This window comes from Pogona vitticeps, chromosome 15 (assembly GCF_051106095.1).
Source record: "Pogona vitticeps strain Pit_001003342236 chromosome 15, PviZW2.1, whole genome shotgun sequence".
Taxonomy (NCBI): Eukaryota; Metazoa; Chordata; class Lepidosauria; order Squamata; family Agamidae; genus Pogona; species Pogona vitticeps.
This window is the reverse complement of record NC_135797.1, coordinates 6,239,068-6,260,526: the sequence shown is the minus strand read 5'-3', so window position 1 is coordinate 6,260,526 and position 21,459 is coordinate 6,239,068. Positions and strand designations below refer to the sequence as shown.

Here is a 21,459-nt window from a genome sequence, read left to right as displayed (position 1 = left end):
GGAAAGGAAGAATATGGTTAGCATGAGTATCAGGGCAGGATTTGGAGTCAACAGCAGGAATCAGCAGAGAAATCCCCAAGGACAGCAGCGGTTCTGTCTTACCACATTTCGAAGTCTGTGCAGAAAACACATCCCTGTCTAAAGAGCCTTCCCCTCCCCAATAGCCCCCTGGAAGATTGTTAAACCCCCAGTTGAAACACACCACCAACTGCTATCTTTCCAGGAACACACCTGGGATAAGAATATTCCGCCCGCCCCCCCCTTCATCCCCAGTTCCCCTGCTTGCCTCCCATTTTCCACCCCACCCCACCCCACCCTGGCCATGCTCTGCAGCTCCTTCCTCCTTTTGTTCCCCTCTCTTTCTTCCCGTTCTCTGCCAGATCCAAGAGAATAAAAACCAAGGCCATAAAGCAAAGCGATTTACTGGCCTTAATTTGATAGGCTACATAAACCGTGTAATATAAACAACAGGGGCATAAAGGAGCAGCCAAAAGAGGTGGTTAAAGCGACAGGCGCCTTTTCAGGCCTTCCACCTCTGAAGCCAGGCCTTTTCTCCCCCTCTCTCCAAAGGTCTTTTGTCTGGCTTAATTGGGAGTCAGATGAGAGGCAGGGAGGAGAGCTGCCGCAAGGGCAGCGGGGACAGGAACCTAAAGCAGAGGAGGAAAGCAGGGCCCCCCATCTTTGTATCCCCACTACTTTATTTTTCATCTAGCTGTTTGCAGCTAAAACCAGAGCCAAGAGAAGCCAGGCTCTTACAAGCGCCAGAGAGACAACACTCTGTATACCCCACCCTAAATTCTGGCCTAAATTTAGCTGCTCTTCCCGGTTCATAATAGACCCACTGAATCCCTGGAATTTATACAAGGGTTGACTTATAATTTAGTTTCCAGTGAGGTAGCAATGTTAGTCTGTCTATTGCAGCAAAACCAACAAAGAGTCTATGGCACCATAAAAGTGATCATGTTGCACTAGGGATAAGCTTTCCTACATTGTGTGGCCCACAGAAAGTAGGCTACGAGCCAAGCCAAGGAATTTCTGCCGGATGAAACTGGTTAGTTTAAGGTGTCATAAGACTCTTGCACGTTTTCCTTGCCACATTCAGTGAGTCTTGTTGGAACCAGAGATGCATTTAAGCCTTTATGATTGGGAGAAGCTAGAATGGGGAGATGCTTTGCACATTTTCATAAAGAAGCGTAAGAAACACCAGGAGCTAGGTATCGTGGTAGGAAAGGAGGAAATGGCTTGGATGGTGCTCTGGAAAGAAGGCCGTGCTAAAAGACAAGGTTCAAATGAGAAAAGCTCTGAACAGCAGTACATTAGACCAGTGGTCCCCAACCTTTCTAACACCATGCACCAGTTGGGGGAGGATGGGGTCTGTGTGCGGGGAAGGTGGAGCAACTTCCCCGCGCTCGTGAGCATGCATAAAGGTGCAGGGGGTGCTCATGTGGGCATGCACACACTTGTGTGCATGTGCAAAGGGGTGGAGGTGCTCAGGGTGCACACTCGCACATGTGCACAAAGGGGGCACTCACGGGGCGTGCACGCACTCATGCACATGCGCAAAGGGGCTGTGCAGGGAAGAGTGCATGCAGGGGGGGTGGGAGATCTGTCTCTGTGGCCCAGTCTGGGCCGCGGACCAGGGGTTGGGGACCCCTACTTTAGACGGCATTGCGGAAAACTCCAGCTTATGAATCCCTTCATGTTGGTCTCCTTCTTGGGGAACAGATGGGTCAAGAGTGGGTGTACAAGAGAAAGGCCCCAAGATAAAAGGAAATCCTCTCTTGTCCATGGGCAAGAGAGGATTCAAACCCAGAGCATACATTGTTGTTGGCTTTTCTTGGCACCTTAATGTATGCAGTGTTACGGCTGCAGCTACTCAGTGGCTAAGGTTTCCATTATGCATCAGCCTTTCTTGCTCTTAAAAAGTTTTTCTTAAGAGGAGATTTATAATGTTGGCTGCAAGATCCTTTTCTGCAGTTTGACAGATGCTGCCTGAAGGTTAGAAGCACAGGAAGCTCAGAAGGCAATGGAGTGGGATATAGCTTCCTGTGGGCTGGGTGGACTGTTTGCTCTCTTGTTTTATTTTTAAAACCTGGTGGTAAAATGTCAACAAAGAGAATGTTGATAAACTTACTTCTGTCTTTTGTTTGCATGGGGGCATCATTTTTAAATTCTTCCATTGCCCTACTCTCTTATGCTGTCTTTATATACATCTTATGTGCTGTCAAATCAGTTCCAACTTACGGAAACCTTAGTAGTGTTTCACGTGAGATATTCAAGGAGTATTTTACCATTGCCACCCCCTAATGTATTTCCATGGGCAAGAGGGGATTCAAACCCAGGTTTCTTTAGACTGTGAGTACATCATCATCATCATTTTAGAACTCCAGAGCTGGAAGGGAACCTATGGATCATCAAGTCTAGCCCCTATTAGGGAGGCCCAGTGGGGAATCAAACTCCTAACCTTTGGCTCCGCAGCCAGAGACCCAAACCACTGAGCTAAGCAGTTCTTGATATTGGTTAAGGATGGTGGTACTGTACTGCTAACAGAAGCTTCTCTCTCCCCCCCCATGGGAAACTGCAGCACACTTCCATCAGACCACTATGTCAGATGTTCTATTTTGACAGATTCACAGCGTGCTGCTGTTCTTCCCCCATCTTTATATAACATGGAAGCTCTGAGGAAGAAATGGGAAGGAACCGATTGAACTTTGTGGCACCATAAAGCTAGGCCACGCTATACCACACAATTTGTATTGGTTTTGATGTGCCACACAATGGCGATGTTGACTGGCAATAATGAGAGTTATATTCAATATAACCTCACAAGTCCCCTTGTAATTGAATGACTTTAAGGCAAATGCACAAGTTGCATGTAGCAATCTCATCGGTACAGATATCTTTTTGCTGGGTGGGGCAAGGAGGGGAATGGAGAAGTTTGATTTAAAAAAAAAAAACCCGATCAATATTTTCCTGCTAATTAAAGCTGTTGTTTTTAAAAGTATCCAAACCTCTGAGGCACTTTGCTGTCAGGTTTGGCACTTCTTAATGAGAGGAACAAGATGGTAGACAGACACACAACCTCCCAATTATATCTACTGTCTCATGATATCCATCGGTTGTTAGCGTGAATCAGAGCTGTACACTTTAGTGGAGCTTTCTTTCCTAGTATTATCTCTTTATTTAGAAGAATCTATACATAGGAGACTGACCATTCAGTCACGCAGAAGTAACCCAGCCTGGACTGTACCATTTCAGGCTGCAGGTTGGGGGAAACTATGTTGTTGCTTCTCTGAGAAGGGGGGAAAAGCCATTCTTTCATACATAGAAATCTGGTTTATTGTGTAGAAGTGTTTCAGCCTAATTTTCATGATGGTTAGCACTTCTCATTCATTTGAGTGGGAAGGGAAAGCATTCAAGTATGCAATTCCGCACCTGTGGCCTGAAGTGGCACAGTCTAGGAGACAAAACCACCTACGCTTTCTACAGAAAACTCAACCTAGCGGAGCCCCAGAGACAGAGGTTCCACTTGTGGATTCTGCTGCATTGAAGAGAATACATTATGCATATATTCCGAGGCCCATCCATCTGTCATGACATAATACACTATTTGTAACCTTCCCTTCTAATGAGGTCATGGTGGTGTACCTGGAGGAGACAGATCCTATATTATCATTACAGTCAATCTGTGAGGAAAGCAAATCTAAGAGCAAGGAGCACCAGCCCAAGAACACCCAGTGAGCTTTGTGCCGGAGTGGAGATTTGAACCTGGGTATCTACAACGGGCAAGAATCCCATAGAAGAAATGGAGTAGCCCTTATAGTCAGCAAAAGAGTAGGAAAAGCTGTGCTGGGGTACAGAGGACGAGATGGCTGGACAGGGTCATCGAAGTGACCAACATGAATTTGACCAAACTCCGGGAGGCGATGGAAGAGAGGAGGGCCTGGCGTGCTCTGGTCCATGGGGTCACGAAGAGTCGGACACGACTAAACGACTAAACAGCAACAACAATCTACAACCAAAACTTGTCATTTTAATTATTACATTATACTCTTGTTTATATATTATTTATTTATTTATTTATTTATTTTATTTTATTTATATCCCGCCTATCTAGTCCCTCAGGACCACTCTATTAGTTGCACTTGATGTATCCTAGGAGTGAAACATGGCTTTGAAAACAGGTTGAGAGCTAAGACTCAGTTGAATTAAATCATAGATTTAGGTAAGAAATGAATCCAACTAAAACCATAAAATCTTCTCTCCACAGGTTCCAGAGGCCTAACCCCAGGACAGAGCAGCCCCATCCAAACACCATGGCGACCACCTCACCAGCAGCTGCCATGGTGACGGCCACTGTGGTGACCACCGCAGCCGCCATGGACCTGCGTGACTGGCTTTTCCTCTGCTACGGCTTGGTGGCCTTCCTGAGCGAGGTGATTGACAGCACCACCTGCCCGTCAGTTTGCCGCTGTGACAATGGGTTCATCTATTGCAATGACCGGGGCCTGACTTCCATCCCCGCCGACATCCCGGACGATGCCACCACCCTCTACCTGCAGAACAATCAGATCAATAATGCTGGCATCCCCTCCAGCCTGAAGAAGAAGCTCAACGTTCAGGTTGTATAACTGGGGAACGTGCATCTCATCTTCGTTAAATAAACTAATCCCGAACTTAGCCTAACGTCTTCCTCCCACCTTTGAGGAGTTTTTTTAAGAGTGGCAAAAAAAAAAGATATATGTCTTTTCCTGTTCCTTCAGACAGTGTGTGTAAAAAAGTGGGAGAGTGATTTATGCAAGTGAGAGAGATGTGAATTATTTTTCATGTATTTAGAATAAGTGCAAAGAGGTTTTCTGCAGATTTCATGGGCTCGAATCACAGAGTTGCGAATGCTTCCAGAATCCAGAATAGTCTTGCAAACACTCCAACGCGTGCCCAGGTTATGATGGCTTGCGGCACCCCCAATTTTTGTTTATATTTTGGAACATCTCTCATGATGGGTTTGTAATTTTGATATATCAAATTCTGTTAGGGGGAAAAAAAACAGCAGCAAAGGAGGTCAGACTGCTTGTGTCAGGATGAGAGCGGCTCTCAGAAATATCTAGCAGAAAGGGGGGAAAAATCTCGCCCATATCCTGCCGCCTCTTTTAACTGGAGATGCCAGGGATCAAAGTTGTTGTTTCTGCCTGCCCTTTCCATTGAAGTAGAGTTACTCATCCACTCGCCCCCGGGTGGTTTTTGTTTTCGCTTTTAAAGGATACCATGAGATATCATACCACAAAGATATCATACTCAGTGGCAGAACACATATTTTAATTGTAACACGGTTCCATCTTCAGCTGCAAACCATCTGGAAGGCCAAAGGTTCTCCACCTCTCATTTAAATCGTCCTCATTTACTACAGATTAAGGAATGCCCTGGACTGAATCCAATTGTTAATCCCAATGAGTCGAACCATTGAATGAATGAAACTTAATATCAATGTCTATGCAAATCCCAGTGATTTAATTTGTCAATTTAATTTGCTTAATTTTTTAGGGCATTTATTATAGTTGAGAACCAACTGTTTGATTTAGACCTTGTACCTGCCCAAGGCCCTTAATAACCCCTGCTAAACAGAACAGAGCCTGCTCTCCCCAATCTGGCACCTTCATCATAATGGTGAACTACAAATCCCAGCATGGGAATGTTGGAAAAGAGTTATATGTTGGGCAACAGCTCTCTCATCACCCCACAATGGAAATTAACCATCTAACATATTGGGGGGGGCACTGGCTTAAGATCTTTGGAAACCTATTATCTCTACCATACAATTTCGTTCTAGAGATTAAAGAGTTTTTTAGATGTTAAAACAACACAGACATATAAAACCCGTTTTGAAATTCCAAATACCATGCTCAGGTTTTATATTACAAATTAATTTGGTGTGATGTTGTTGCTGTTAATGATAGAGGTGTTGTAGTTGTTGTTTTAATTTTTGGAGGGGAGATGGGATTTGATAACATGAATATGATGTTTTAGCACAAGTCCAGAACTTCCACGTACAAAAAAAGAGGCATTTCAAACTTGCCCTTTAATACCAGTTGCCAGCAGAAAGCAGTATGTGATCAACTCAAGTGCTTTATCCCTATGATGAGTTTAGGATTTCCAAGGTGATGAAATGAGCCCCCATGTTTCTGGAAATCTCACCCGATGTTTAATATTTATATGCAATTTTCACTCTCTGCTTCTGCTATGCTGAATTTCCTGTTAATCCAATTCCCATCAGGTCATCTACCTCTATGAAAATGACCTAGATGAATTCCCCATCAATCTGCCCCGTTCACTGAAGGAGCTTCATCTCCAGGACAACAACGTCCGTACCATCGCTCGTGACTCCCTGGCCCGCATTCCTTTGCTGGAGAAGCTGCACCTGGACGACAACTCTGTCTCCACCGTCAGCATCGAAGACGATGCCTTTGCGGACAGCACGCGCCTCAAGCTGCTTTTTCTGTCTCGCAACCACCTCAGCAGCATCCCCTCTGGCCTGCCTCGCACCCTGGAGGAACTCAGGCTGGACGACAATCGCATCTCCACCATCCCGCTCCACGCCTTCAAGGGGCTGAACAGCCTTCGACGCCTCGTGCTAGACGGCAACCTCTTGGCCAACCAACGCATTGCTGACGACACCTTCAGCCGCCTGCAGAACCTCAGTGAGCTCTCGCTGGTGCGCAATTCCCTGGCAGCGCCGCCCCTCAACCTGCCCAGTGCTCACCTCCAAAAACTGTACCTCCAGGACAATGCCATCAGCCACATCCCCTATAACACCCTTTCCAAGATGAGAGAGTTAGAGAAGCTCGACCTGTCCAACAACAACCTGACCACCCTGCCCAAGGGTCTCTTTGATGACCTCGACAGCCTTTCTCAGCTGCTCCTGAGGAACAACCCTTGGTACTGTGGCTGCAACCTCATGTGGTTGAGGGACTGGGTCAAGGCCCGGGCTTCGGTGGTGAATGTGAGGGGGCTGATGTGCCAAGGGCCTGATAAGGTCAGAGGGATGGCAATCAAGGATATAACCAACGAGATGGACGAGTGTTTCGAGGTGGGCCCGCAGAGCAATTCAGGGGTGGCCGTGGCAGCCAAGACAACCGCCAGCAACGCTGCTGTCACAACCCCGCAGGGCTCCCTCTTCACCCTCAAAGCCAAAAGGCCAGGCATCCAGCTGCCGGATTCCAACATTGACTACCCCATGGCCACCGGGGCGGGAGCCAAAGCCCTGGTGCTCAACGTCAAGCCCCTGACTGCCGACAGCATCCGCATCAGCTGGAAGGCCATGTTCCCAGCAGCCTCCTTTCGCCTCAGTTGGCTGCGTCTGGGCCACAGCCCAGCTGTAGGCTCCATCACAGAGACCTTGGTGCAGGGCGACAAGACAGAGTACTTGCTGACCGCCCTAGAACCCAAGTCAACCTACATCATCTGCATGGTGACCATGGAGACAGGCAGCACCTACGTGCCCGATGACACCCCGGTGTGCGCCAAGGCTGAGACAGCAGACATGTACAGCCCCACCACTACCCTCAATCATGAGCAGAACATGGACCCGTTGGCCGGGGTGCCCTTAGCAGGGATCATTGGTGGGGCCGTGGCCTTGGTCTTCCTCTTCTTGGTCTTGGCCGCCATTTGCTGGTATGTTCACCGGACAGGAGACCTGCTCACCCGAGAACGAGGCAGCCGGAAAAAAGACGACTATGTGGAGTCAGGCACCAAAAAGGATAATTCCATCCTGGAAATCAGAGGCCCTGGCTTGCAGATGCTGCCCATCAACCCTCACCGGGCAAAGGAGGAATATGTCATCCACACCATATTCCCTTCCAACGGAACCAGTCTTTACAAAAGCACCCACACCATCGGCTATGGCACGACACGTGGGTACAGAGACGGGGGAATCCCAGACATAGACTATTCTTATTCATGATGCAAAATTCCCCCTCCTCCCACATATATCCCCTCGTTCCCACATCAACTCTCCCCTGTTTTTACTCCCTCCCTACCATGCCACCCCCAGGGTTTTTTGCGAAGATGGAACAAAGGAACAAAAAAACAACTGCAAGACAAGAACTGTTTTCCAAGCAGAACCAGGTGGAACAAATGGGAGGGGAGGGGAAGGAAAATTTTTTCAAAAAAACAAAAAAGCCAACATCCCACAAACCTATTTTGTAGGGGGGAAAATAAGACAACCCCCCAAGGTTTTTTTTTTTTTTAAAAAAAAGTAGACATGAAGGAGGGGAAAGACATAATTTATATTTAATATACCAGATTGAAACAAAATCCAGCTCAGACCATCAAGGATATCTGGGATGTTGTCATCCCCCTCCCTGAGGGTGGAGGGATGGTAAGGGCAAGACCTGGGGCAGGGGAAGAGAAAATGAAAAACAAAAATGCTACCTGTTTATCTTTCTTCCTGTATAAATCTTCTATTTTGTTCAGGGGTAGATTATAAAAAAACAAACAAAAAGATGAAAAAAGTTTTTGCTGGCACTTACACTGTTTACTATATTGTGCAGGTGGGGAGGACTTGTGTGAAGCTGCGACCAGGTTTTTCTTTCGTGTCCCATAACCCTGCTTTCCTTACAGGTTCTGAGTTTAATTGGGCAAAGTTGAACAACAAATAACCACAGGGAGGGCATTGCATTTTTTAAAAAAAACAGATCTGAAACAAGATCATAACCACCGTCCTGCATACTTGACTCAGTTTCCCTCAGCCCCTTTCTCCTTCTGCAGCTCCCTACATCCACCAGCTTTGTTCTTCTGCTCAACGCAGACCGATCATAAGAATCGCCCTTCAGTTACGTCCTCTTCCTCATGCAACTGAGCCGTGGGACGATCATGCAACATTTTTCTCCTCATGGAACAGTTCAATATGTAGCTCTTTCCTTCTTAGCAAAAAAAACAAACAAACAAAAAACAACCCAGAAACTGACAGAGAGACAGAACAGGCGAGCGTCTTCCAACTAGCAAGAGGGTCCTTCCAAGATGGGAGTTTCTGGAATCCCAAATGGGTTATGAATGGTTTTGAGATGCTAACGGAGAGAAGAAAGATCTTTTCACACCAACTCAAAGACAGCCCACGGATGACCCAAGATGAGTAAGAGGTCTGTTTGAGCTACACTTTTTTCAGCCTTTTCTCCCAGGATTGTTTGTGGTGCCAGAGAAAGGAGCACACCTTTGGGGGTCATATCCAAGAAAGGTCCTGATCACAGAGTCTCTAAGGCTTGAAACCTAGCAAAACAGAAAGGAAGAAAAAGAAATGTCAGCGTCCATGTGCGGGTGACCCACCAAGTGTCTCATAGCCACTTGTGCTTCTTCCTGTTTCCAGGGAAGAAGCAAAAGCAGGTGGTTTGCTGAGATCCTGAAGTGGGGCTGCAACACATGGGCGGTGGCATTTATTCATTGCGGGGGATCAAAAAACATATATCAGGGCTTCCTGCAAGGTTTAATTTTTCTCCTGAGCAAATTTAAGAGACTCAAATTGCAGATACGGCAAGAAAAATTAAGATTTCTTCTCTACCAAGAGGCTTAAAGGCAAATAGCATATAAACACATCTCCACATATGGGGAAAGCCGTTCTGTAATGGAGATGTTGTAACTGAAATGAAGATGCCGAAGGCCACGCTGGATTGGTTCGAAGCTGAGAGTGAATGACAAGGAGAGTTCAGTCAGCCTTTGCATGCCCGTGGCTTGTTCTCACCTGTTGGAGTCAAGACAGTAGGGTGACTTATTTGTTGGCTTCAACTGTGCTTGTTGGATCTTTTTTTTCTCCCTGGTGGTTCAACTTCTGTGTGATGGGCCATGTAGAAAGTGGCAATATGAAGCATACTTTGCTTACACAGGGCTATTGGTTTTGATCACCAGCACAGTCAACAGCTCACTTCCAGGAAGAGAGAGCAGGGAGAGTTGGAGAAACCCTCGGAGGACGAAAGTTCAAACTGGCTGAAGTCACGACGGGCCACTGGCCTGAGTTGGGATGAGGAAACTTCAAACTCCAATGTGGTTGTCAGCCTTGCACATGCCTGTTCTTTGCAAACAAGAAGATGTAGGTGTAGACTGATGAGATCCACAGTATTTATTTATTTATTTTATTTTTTGCATGGGTCTCCATGGTAGAGCCGGGTTGGACATGGTGACGAGAAAGAAAAGGTCTTTGGTGTTTGTTGGAAAGGATGGCAAAGCTCAGAAGAAAGATGTCACGCACACATGTGATGGAGAACACATTTATCAAGGACTATAAGCCATGAGGAACCTCCATGTACAGTGGCACTCTGTGAGTACTAGAGGATAGGGACAAACAAGGGAGGCTATTGTCTTTTCAAGAGCACCAAGTTGGCTACCATCTATAACAGAACATTAGAGCTTGCTCCAGTGCACCAACACAGTCCTTATATTCTCAAAATTCAAACTAAAATTTATAAAAAAAAACTTACTACATTTTTGTCACCCCCACCTCCACTTTTCTAGGAGTCCTCTTGATTCTTACGCTTTGTTAATTTTGGAACAATTCCTGTCAAGCTTGACAAGCTACAGTATGTCCATAATCCCTACCCAATAATGGTCAGGCTGGGCATAATAAAGTGCAATTCTGTATTACTGGGTAAAAGGAGCAACACTTTCCATTTAAGTAAGTGCATCCTGAACAAGATGGATCTCTGACCCCACACACACACACACCCCTCAACAAGCATGCCGGTTTTTACAGTCCAAAACAGGTATTCAAACAGCCGCCGTGCCAAGTTGGGTTTGGCTTGCTAGGTCATAGGTTTTACAAGTCTGCTCTAGGCAAGGCTGGATGTACCTGAAAGGATGTCCCCTTTCCATCTTGAACACACAACACCCATCTTCTTTCTGCACAAACAACTCTCCCACCGGATAGCGTAGGTCTCTGACTGTGGAGCCTAGATGCTGAGAGTACAGTTCTCAAATGTGCCTCTTTGACAGGGCCTGGATCCATAGGGTCCCTTCCAGTTCTGGAGTTCTAAGATGATTATTGCAAGTTAATTAGAAGTCACTTTTCAGTGTCATTCATGCCTTTTCTCTCTCTCTTTTTAAATTTTTTTCAACATTTCAACTCCTTAATTTCCACAAGTGGCAATAAATAGGATTAACTTACTAACTGGAGAGCAGAGCAATAAACACACCATTAGAAGCATCTTTCCAAGGAGTTCTCTCCTTGCGAGCAGAACTGTCTAACAGGCTAGCATTCCTTAATAGCAACAATAACAACTCCTCAGGGGGAAAAGCGCATTTTAAACAGCTTGTGACAAAACAGTATGACAAGGTGGAGTGTGGAGGGAAGCAAAAAGAGGGGAAAGCTTGAAAGCCTAGTCAGTCTTTGCAAAAAATGACAGAACAAACATTTGCATCCATCCGCTTTCTGACAAATGGTGCACTCCTCTCTAAATTACAACTCGTGTCCCATAATGCTATCAGCTGCCTTTTCTATACAAGGAGAGACAATCCCAGTGCAATCTTTATTGGCACTTTCCACATTCGATTGAATTGGTTTCCGCTCTGTGTTGTCAATGCTGCACATACAAGCATTTCACTACAGAGATGAAAGGATATATATAGCTAAGCTCCTATTGGCAAACAGAGAGTGTAACAGCCCCTGGCAGCTTTTAATACTTACATGCAGGCTATGTAGGCCTCTAGTCTTTGTTTGTTGTGTTTTTACGTGACATGTTAGTTGAAAGATTTATGGGAAGCACTTCCCCATCCCCAATATTAGGGAATTCCAGGACACAACATTTCCTAGGATTATGGTGGGTTTTCTCCCCATCCCCTAAGATTGGGCTGCAAGAGACCTTTTCTCTCTCTAGTCCGGTAGTCCCCAACCTTGGGTCCCCAGAACTAAAACTCCCAGCTAGCTGTGCTGGCCAGGATTTCTGGGAGTTGTAGTCCAAGAACATCTGGGGGCCCAAGATTACTGCTCTGGTCAGACAACATTAAAGGTCCACCTGCCACAACAGGCAGGGCAGGAAAGCAAGCAGGAGGATCAGGTGGGAGATAGAGCAGTCTCCCTGTTGTTGTTCAATAGGCCGTGCAAAAGGAGGGTTCTCTGGATCATAAGCTCTGATCCAGCTTGCTTGTTCTTGCTTTCATCTTAAATTAGCACAGTCTTGACAATGTGCTACATAAAGTCACTGAGAGTGAAAGAAAGGCATGTTGAAAGCCTTTCTAAACAGCCACACTAGGTGCTGGATGGCAATACAAGTGGTTTCACTTAAACAACACTGGCATGGACTTTTTTTTAAAAAAATCAACACCCAGAGCCCTCCTTAGGCTTAGAGTTTGTTTCTAGCCTGGATTCCCAAGCCTCCAAGCAGCCCTGGATAATCCCGTGCAGAATTTGCACAAGTCAGTTATGCCAAGATCAGCACGAGGACAAAAGTTCTGTAGAAGGACAAACTGGAAACAACCACAAAATAGAGAGAGAGAGAGAAAGGAAAGGAATGCATTGAGAAACAGTAATAATAATCATGTCATCAAATCAATTCTTACTTAAGATGACCCTTATTTATTTATTTATTCAACTTGCATGCCACCTGCACTCTGCACAACCTTTTCAGGGTTACCTGGGTGCAAAGGCACTGGGCATGGCTACACTGACAACAACTGCTTTTGAATCAGGTTTTGCATAATTAAAATTGATTTGAAAAATCCAAACTACACAACACATGGAGAAACCCACTCTCTTTTTTTGCCACAAAGTGATTTTTTTATAAACTTAACACGCTTATGAAATCGATTCTTTATGTATTGCTTCGGGCAATGTGAACACTCCTGTCGTATTAAATACTGCCTTTGTGGATGGCTATGGGTTTTGGAAGTAATGTCACTACATCACTTGAAATTTATTTTAAAAAGATAAAGAGAGAAATGCATGCATTCCAAAGGGTACTTGAAAACTGAAGACATAATCTTAGAATTGCAGAGCTGGAAGGGACCCCTATGCATCCTTGAGTACAGCCACTGTCAAGGAGGCACAGTGGGGAACCGAACTCCCAATTTCTGGCTCCTCAGCCAGATACCCAGATCACTGAGCTATACAGCACAACATTGAAACCAAATGGGAAAGAGAAGGTTGCAATCACTGGCGATTCGCCGGGATCAGCAACAATGGAAACGGTGCAGTCTGCAAACATACTGGTTAATGAAACGATTTAAAATCTCCCATGCAGTTTCCCAAAGTGGTTTTAAGTACCTACTTTATATCAGAGTAATAATTTCAAAGTGAATGCACACAGGGATATAAAAACCACATGATTGAAAATCGATTTAAAATACGTCGGAGCAGAAACGGATGCAAATCGGCAGTGTAACCATACCCACTGTTAATCTCTTGGGAAAAACCAAAGTGCTGGCAATCCAGGCAGGGCCTAGTGGGTCAAAACTGCAACTTGGAAGACCATCAAGCATGTCGGTGAGACAGGTCACATTTTAAGTTAAAAAAAAAAAACCTGGTCTCTTGGCACCTTAAAGGTTAATAAGTTTTATCTGGACTACACTTTTGTGAACTGTAGCCCACTGCTTCAGCTTTATGCCAGATAAAACTAATTCATTTGAGGTGCCACAAAACTCTTCGCTTGTGCTGCAACGGATTTGAAAAGGTTACCGTCTTGTATATTTTAAGGAAGTGGCCACCAACCTTGGGCCTCCAGATGTTCTTGGACTTCAACTCCCAGAAATCCTGGCCAGCAGAGGTGCTGGTGAAGGCTTCTGGGAGTTGTAGTCTGGAGGCCCAAGGTTGGGGAACACTGTAATTTAAGAAACATCCTGAAACTGCTGCTCCCAATATTGCTGGACTGTGGTTGACGTTATTGCTGGCCAACGTGCAGGATGTATTACCACTGCCCATACTGGCTGGGATGCTGGAAGTTGAAATCTGTCTTGGGAACGGAAATAGGGAACCTCTACCCTGAAGAAATAGGCATCCGTGGCTCCATAAAACCCACCTTTTTCCTTGCTACACATCCTCAGTTCTTAAGAAGAATGCACATTTAAGCAGCTCATTAGTAGCAGACTGAAATAAGCAGTGGGTGGTGAAGTGAGGAACAAGCCACCAGGGAAGTCATTCCAGTAGGTAGCAGTATGGGTGACTTGTCTCCTTCATATTAAAAACTATTAATAAGGTGAAACACACATGTACTCCAGGCTAAAATATGTACACTAAACATCACTGCATAGAATAAGGGCCTTAGACCTATGGCGGCCGTCTTGCCTCCTGTAAAGTATAATTTTATTCATTGTCAGACTGTACATATATATGGTATTTCACAAACTGACCTCATGTAAGCAGGCTGCTGAGAGGATGTGTTTAGCACGCTGTAAAAACACATACACACACAATCAAAAAAAGGAACACACATCCAAAGGACAGCCACACACAAGCCTGCCTCTCAGCTGCTCATTAAATTCAGGTGATTTGAGGGTTGTTTGGCATGCATGTTGCTGGCAGAGTTTATGGTAACAAGCAATTTGCAGCTCAGCTTGCAAAGTTCTCATTTAGGAAAGAGCGCTTTAAAAAAACAAGAAGAACAAGAGAGGATAATAGACCGAAGTGGAGAGAAAAACATCGGCTTCAGCCTGCTGACTTGAAGTCTGATAACAGGGTTGAACTCCTAAGGACATGACGAAACGGGGCCTCGAGTTGCCTTAATCAGGACATTTGAAGCTCTAGCCCAGTCCTCACTGGTCTTTACCTAGCCTTTGAGTTTTGGACTACAGCCTCAGCCAGCAACAGCCGACAGTTACAGGTGACGGCAGTGGCCATCCGAAGCTTGACAGGAGCTAGGTCGGGGAAGACTTGTGATCTATGGGGACTATGTCTACTGAAGCTTTTGACCTTTCTACAGTTCAAAAAGCGAACAGAGAGATATAATGCCAGACCTGCTTTGGCCAAGCTGGACCTGGCTTTCTGGGCCAATGAACGCAGCCATGCCCTGCAGGTCTTAGCTCAATGACCCAATCCACCCACTAGCAATAGGTAACAAGGTCCCTGGACGACAAGTTCTCCATTCTTCATTCCAAGTCTGAATTCTCATATAGTCTTCCACATTCCCAGAATAATCCTGACACCTTCCACCAGAAGTTAGGTGGTTTGTTCCAGCTCATTTACTGGTCTCACCAGTGTTCAGTGCCCCATCGTCTCTGGTGGGCACCCACTCAGAGGCACCGCCTGGAGGAGGCAGGGCAGGGAAGGTTGGGTGCTGCCTTTGAGTCGCTGCCCACTAGAAGAGGTTGGGCACTGCACTGTGGCACACCTGGGGGGCTGGAAAAATGAACCAGCACGAACTACTGAATCTGCAGTTTGTGACCATCTCTAGCCACTAAACCAGTAGCTTTACAGGTGTGTTGGAAGAGCACTTGATATGTTGGCAGGGTTAACAGTATAGAAGTCTCACACATCTGGCGATCAGAGATTTGGGTGATCCCACAACAACATGAACTACTAAATACTTACTTGTCAAAATAAGTATTTACCCTAAAACAGTTCTGTTATTGTTCAGCCTTGATGGGGTGCTCCTTCTTGCCTTCCTTTTCACTCCAGTGTGATCTGGGTAGCATAGCACTGGAGTGTAGAAGGTGGACAGGAATCTGAAATATCAACTAGCCAAAGCTCTAAGCTTTTATGTAGCCACACACAACGTTTTTCTCCATCTCCCTTCTAGCACCACAGCATTAAAACAACCTATGCCCAATGTGCCACATGTAATTACCAAGGTGAATATGGCTGTTCCAATATCAGACTAGCTCTCATCTCATCAGCCAAGTACCCTAAATTTGCATCTGCTTCTAGCCCATTTATTTCCTGTTGGAACACAATAGAAATAACGGGCAGCTGAATTTTGTGCAAACTTTTGCACAAGCCAGAAAGAAGCAAGCACTTCCAACCATAAACATCTGCCAGCACTACACTAGTGTCACTGGGGTTGTGCAGCATTTTTACCCTGCTTCTTGGGTACAGTGGGTCCTAGAACTGCTTAAGGAAATCAGCTCAAAAAAGACAGATCCTTCCCACAGGTTTACAATAAATCAAGATTCTGCACAAAAAGAACACTAGCTAGGGAAGAGAGAGGAATGGAGTAAATAGTCTGTTAGCTTTGCGGATAAAATGACCCATCCAGAGGCCTGTCTCACGTGAAACTCCAACTTATCCTACAGCCCCAGCCCAGCTGAGGAGGCTGTGGTGCACCTTCTGATTCAGGCACCCTACAAGGTAGCGTTGGCCATCCTGCGTGCTCGGCCAGTTGCTCTGTCCTTTCCATCTAACTTGACAACAGCCCAGGGCAAAGGAATCCATGGGCGAGCGCACATGTGCTAACACAGAGTGGTTTTTGGCCTGCTCTAAAAATTTTCCCCTTCAGCCTTCTCCCAGAGCTATTCTGGAAATACCAGATCTGGTGGGAATTAGCTACCTTTTATCCTCCCTCCTAAACACTTCACCATTTGCCATTTGCTTCTGCTCTTGACTATAATATATGAAGACTTCCAACTATCATCCTGAAATCTCTGTGTGCATCATGGTATTCACCTTTCCCCATCATTATTTAACATTAAACATATATTATGCATTTTAGACCAGGATATAATCTCAGTATGGGCCTGCAGAGACAAAGCAACCAATTATGCCACCCCATCACCAGCCACTCAAGTTATTTTGCTGCATGAAGCGGACAATCTCACAAACACCCCACCCTCTCTGCGTCATCAAAAACAAACAGCAGATCAAATAATTTACTGCCCTTTCATGACGTCCTAAATTTACTGCCTGCAATGGCCAACTCTTTCTAACAGTCCTGCCCAATTTGAGAATGCCTAGGCATGCATCACTGCTTATGAATCTAACATCTAGTAGACCATCACAAATTTATCTCTTCGCTGCCTTTTCTGGATCTGGGAATGGAGACTTGTCTTCAATTAGCAACTCTGTGTTTAACTGATGTTTCACTTCTTCCGCAATTGTTTCTTAGATGAGTCTGAATACGTGGCACAGAATGAGCAGCAGGCTCAATGAAGGGCTTCTAATTCCATCGCACTGCTTCTGTGCTACATTTTGCTTCCTTAGCACAATACTCTTGGCAAGCTGCAGCTGAGCATTATTATCCTGCTCCTATGGAGCAGCCATTTTACTCCAGAGGGTTAAACCTCCTTGCTATTTGCAACGATTATAAAATGGGACTGGGTGAATACCCAAGGTTAGCTCTTAGGTAGGAGGGTGGCTGGGTTCCTTCGATGGCAGGGCTAAAACTTGGCTTTTCCTAAATGCGGAAAAATGGAAAGAGAAAAAAACCCATGATTATATAGGAAGCCTCATTAGACAACAGATTTTATGTCAGATTGGCCAGTGATTGGTATAATTGGTACTCTGAGTCCTGACTTTGATGGTAACGTAAGAAGTAGGGTAATAGGACCCCCTAAGCCACAGTCTAATGCTCAGGGGGTCCCAACTTTTAGTAACCTGGTGTTCTTGGACTGCAACTCCCAGAAACGCTGGCCAGCATAGCTGGTGGTGAAGGATTCTGGGAATTGCAGTTCAAGAACACCTGGATTGCCCAAGATTGGGAACCACTGGTCTAATATATAAAATCATGCATTCCAGTCCATTGTGAGGACACAGATACTGTGTGCATACATTTCCTCATTTTGTGAGCAACAATGTGTACCTTCTAAGCAAACATCCCAACTCCCAATACTGTATTTGAGCTCTTTGATTGTACAAGCAGGTTTCCAAATTGCATCTGGCTAATCATGATATAGTCACAAGCTTCTGGACAGATTTTCCCCCAATGCAAGACATCAGCTTTCCCATTACACACACCTGACATGGAATAGGGTTGTCAGCGTACTGTTGGCTAAGAGCATGTGCTTCTTTGCTGTGGCAAACAGACTCTGAAGAAAAGGTGTTCGCCTGACACTACCAATGCATCAACTGGTCCATGCTGCTCAGAACAGCTTGCTCTGATGGGAATTCGCTCTTCAACATCTTAGGGCATCTTTTTTCCAGCTGTGTGACTCTGATGGTTTTGACTGAAGATGCCTTGCTGGTAAACCAGAGCTAGAAAACTCATGGTTTCCCTTAGTCCTAGCTAATACAGCCCATGGTGAAGGATAATGGGAACTGCAATCCAATAACAACCAGAGAGAGTGACACAGAGACAGACAGACAGACACCCCTGACCTGACATAAAGGAGATATGGCCACACACAAAATGTAGAACCCAAAGGCTTGTTCTTGTGGCTTTCATACATAGCTTTAAAACAGAGAGAGAGGAGGGACAAAATGAATCAAGATGACAAAGAACTCCTACGTTCTTTTATAGCTAATGCTGGAAAAACTGCAATGGCCTCACATGGTGATGGCATCATGGGAGGACTGCTGTGAAATATTGCTTTCTCTTTGCCCTTGCCCCTTCCCAATCAAAGAGGTCTAGCACTTCAGATTTCCCATGCCCATGTTCACTTATAGGGCGCCTTCTTGTCTCCAGCGGCAAATGCTTACTTCCTCTGGGTCTTTGGTCAAGACCGAGAAAAGAAAGGAACATTAGGATTTTGCAGCTGTCACGTGACCAGTGGATAGGGCCTCTGGCTGCTTTGAAAGAAAAAGGATGTCCAATCCAGTTTTGTTCAAGGCACCTCAATCATAACTATCAGCTGCAACCTGTGCCATCCCTGAGCCAAGATATCTTATTTTCTTTAAAACATGTTTAGTTCACCCCTTGGCCAAAAGGCTGAGACTAGCTTACATCCCGTCTATGAAAAACAAGAGTTCCTTCTCTGTAGGCTTAAAATCTGAAAAGAAAAAGGGAAGTGGAAGGAGGAGGGGAGCGGAAAGAAGCAACACACTAGCTTCCCATCTTATCTCCCGGTACTGCAGCCTGCTGAGTTAGGCACCAGCTACTGAGGAACACAGGCACAAGAAAAAAAATGCCAGGAGCATAGCTAACAGAAAGATACCCAATTAATAGGAATCTGGAAGATGGCAGCCAGGTGGGCTTGAAGGGGCACATACCCTTTCAATTTCAAGATAAACAAATTTCAACATCTTGTAAGCCAAACCCGGTGTTCCAGGGAGCTAAGAGAGAGAGTGTGTGTGTGAGGGGGAAATGATTATACTTGCACAACGCTGTGTCCCTCCAGATATTGTTGGAGCACAACTTCTGTCAGTGCTAGCCTGCAGAACCAATGGTAAGGGATGCCAAGAACTCTAGATCAATAATATCTAAAGGATCGTGTGTCTTCCATCTCAAATGAACAGGCTAGGGGCTACCAGCTCATCAGAAAGCCAGTCTGTGGGCCAGCTGAAACTGAGAAAGAACCACAGAGAACACAGGATAACAAGAGTCAGTGCCTCCTATCAACCCTTCCTCACTCCATGTCGGCTGATAAAGATAATAGCTGCTCTGAAAGACCTATATTCTAGATTCGCAGACTGTTCTGGCATGCAGTGCATTTCGACCCATAGATTGGACTGACCGGCAACACAAGGAGACTCAGCTAGTTGTGCAAACAGGAGGATGAGCTAGCTGGAAAATCCAAATCTTCAAAGTGGACCTTTTCGTTGCTTCCTCTTTCTGGCTGACAGCTTATTCCCACCATTTTCCCAGAGACATACTGAGCTTTCTAACAAGTGAAACCCAGCAACCTCCAACAAACTGGAAACCATTCCCCATTCCCCTCACCCATGTTTTCAGAATGGCAAAAAATTCCATCTGTCAGCGATGATTGCGGAATGATTAAATCATTGATTTGTGATGTAAGAAGGCCAAGGAAGAAGAGGAGCTACAATCCATGGCCATGATCCCAAAATAGGTACACAGGTGGGAGGAAGAACTTGCCACACTGCATTTACCCAGTTGTTATGGAAGTGCTTTGCAAAAACGGACAGAGATTAAACTGGTTTATATCTGTCAAAAGACAATTTCAGGATATATCAAGCATTGTTCTACCCAACACACGTTGTTTGTTCCAGTTGCCTGTGGACCAGCTGTTTGCTCCTTAATTCAAACTCGCCAGGATTGTGAACCCCCCCCTGACTTTCCGCCAAAATAAGGTGTCTTCAGTTCCCCTCCCAACCCCCCCCTTTTTTTTGTCTCCAGAGAAACCAAAGTGCTGTCTTTTGTGCGCCCTTTGGCCTCCTTCTCAGTTTAGGTGCCTTGAAAATTTTCAGATGTTTCAAAATGAATGTGTCGAAACTCCTTTACTCCTGTTCTTTTCCCTGTTTTTTTTTTCATAGAAAAAAAATAAAATAATAAAAAGTTCAAGTTTTAAAAAAATGATGCTTATTAAAAAAAAATCTTTCCTTGCCCTTTCTTGGAATAAAATAGAGAAGATTTAACTTTGACTACAGTCTTGGTGGAGTCAATTGATGGTGGTGGGGAGTGGTACAAGATGCCCTACAAACACATGCATGTGGTCCACAGCAGTGGGTGCAATCCTGCAGATGTTCCTGGGCTCCATCTCCCATGAACCCTAAGCTCTGAACAGCCCCGGTTGCCAGTGATAGGAATTGGAAAATCAAAAATCTCTAAAACAATGGTTCCCAATCTTCCCCAGATGTTCTTGGACTAAAACTCCCAGACATCTTTGCCACTAGGTGTGCTAGCCAGGATTTCTGGGAATGGCAGTCCAAGACCATCTGGGGAACCCAAGCACTCCTCTAGAGTTATCAGGGCAGCATACAAAGCATTAATATTCATAATTGTGCTGAAAACATGAAACAGAATAAAGCTTCATTATAAAAGGCCTCCAGAATGAGGAAACCCTGTCCTCTATGAATTAGCTCAACTCGCTCTAGTGCTGCTGTTTCCTACCATTTTTCCACCTTCTGCATTTCCTCCAAGGAAAGTGCAGGGTTTCGAAGTTACTTATTATAGAACAATCCATTAAGTACGCTTTTTTAATTTATAAAAATATAATGCAATGAGCTCATTCTCCTCCTCTCTACTTTATTCTCATATAAAGTAAGTTAGTGGGATGTAACGGTCAGAGTATCATATTAGGACTAAGAGGCAGGTCATGCTGAAAGATCCCAACTGGCCAAAAGTCACCCAGTGACTTTCATGACTGGAGGTTTGAATCCAGGTCTCCTTGTCCTAGTACAACACTTGACCCCATTATTCACTTTATAATTTGCTTCAAAGCTGCTTACGTATCCACTACTCTGTTACTCTGCCTTCATGAGACAACTGTCAATGTAACTTATTTCAAAAACCATTATTTTATTAATTGCTTTTTTTGTTATTTTAAAAAAGCAATTTACGATTGATAAGATAAAAGTGCAAAGCTCATAAAAATTTGCCTCAAAATACTCTTTAAAAGTAACTAAAGGGTAACTAGATAAAGAGTTACTACACTAATATGGCCTTTTCCACTTCTTTCATTACTTTTGAAATGAAAACACCTTACGTCTGCATTATCAAA

General features: G+C 45.0%; 2 protein-coding genes across 4 annotated transcripts in view; one reads left to right on the top strand and one right to left on the bottom strand.

Moving 5' to 3' along the window:
- Positions 1–8,239, top strand: part of FLRT1 (fibronectin leucine rich transmembrane protein 1) — a 169,137-nt gene extending 160,898 nt beyond the window's left edge. For 2 of the 3 annotated variants that reach the window (XM_072983784.2, XM_020804734.3), the window contains 2 exons: positions 4,271–4,622; positions 6,272–8,239. In XM_072983784.2, coding sequence (XP_072839885.1) covers positions 4,317–4,622; positions 6,272–7,957 — 1,992 coding nt within the window. In that variant the 5' untranslated portion in view covers positions 4,271–4,316 and the 3' untranslated portion in view covers positions 7,958–8,239. Of the gene's footprint in view, positions 1–4,081; positions 4,623–6,271 lie in introns of those variants that run through there. The other variant, XM_072983785.2, reaches the window with a different exon arrangement.
- Positions 1–21,459, bottom strand: part of MACROD1 (mono-ADP ribosylhydrolase 1) — a 352,795-nt gene that overhangs the window by 294,197 nt on the left and 37,139 nt on the right. The window lies entirely within an intron of this gene.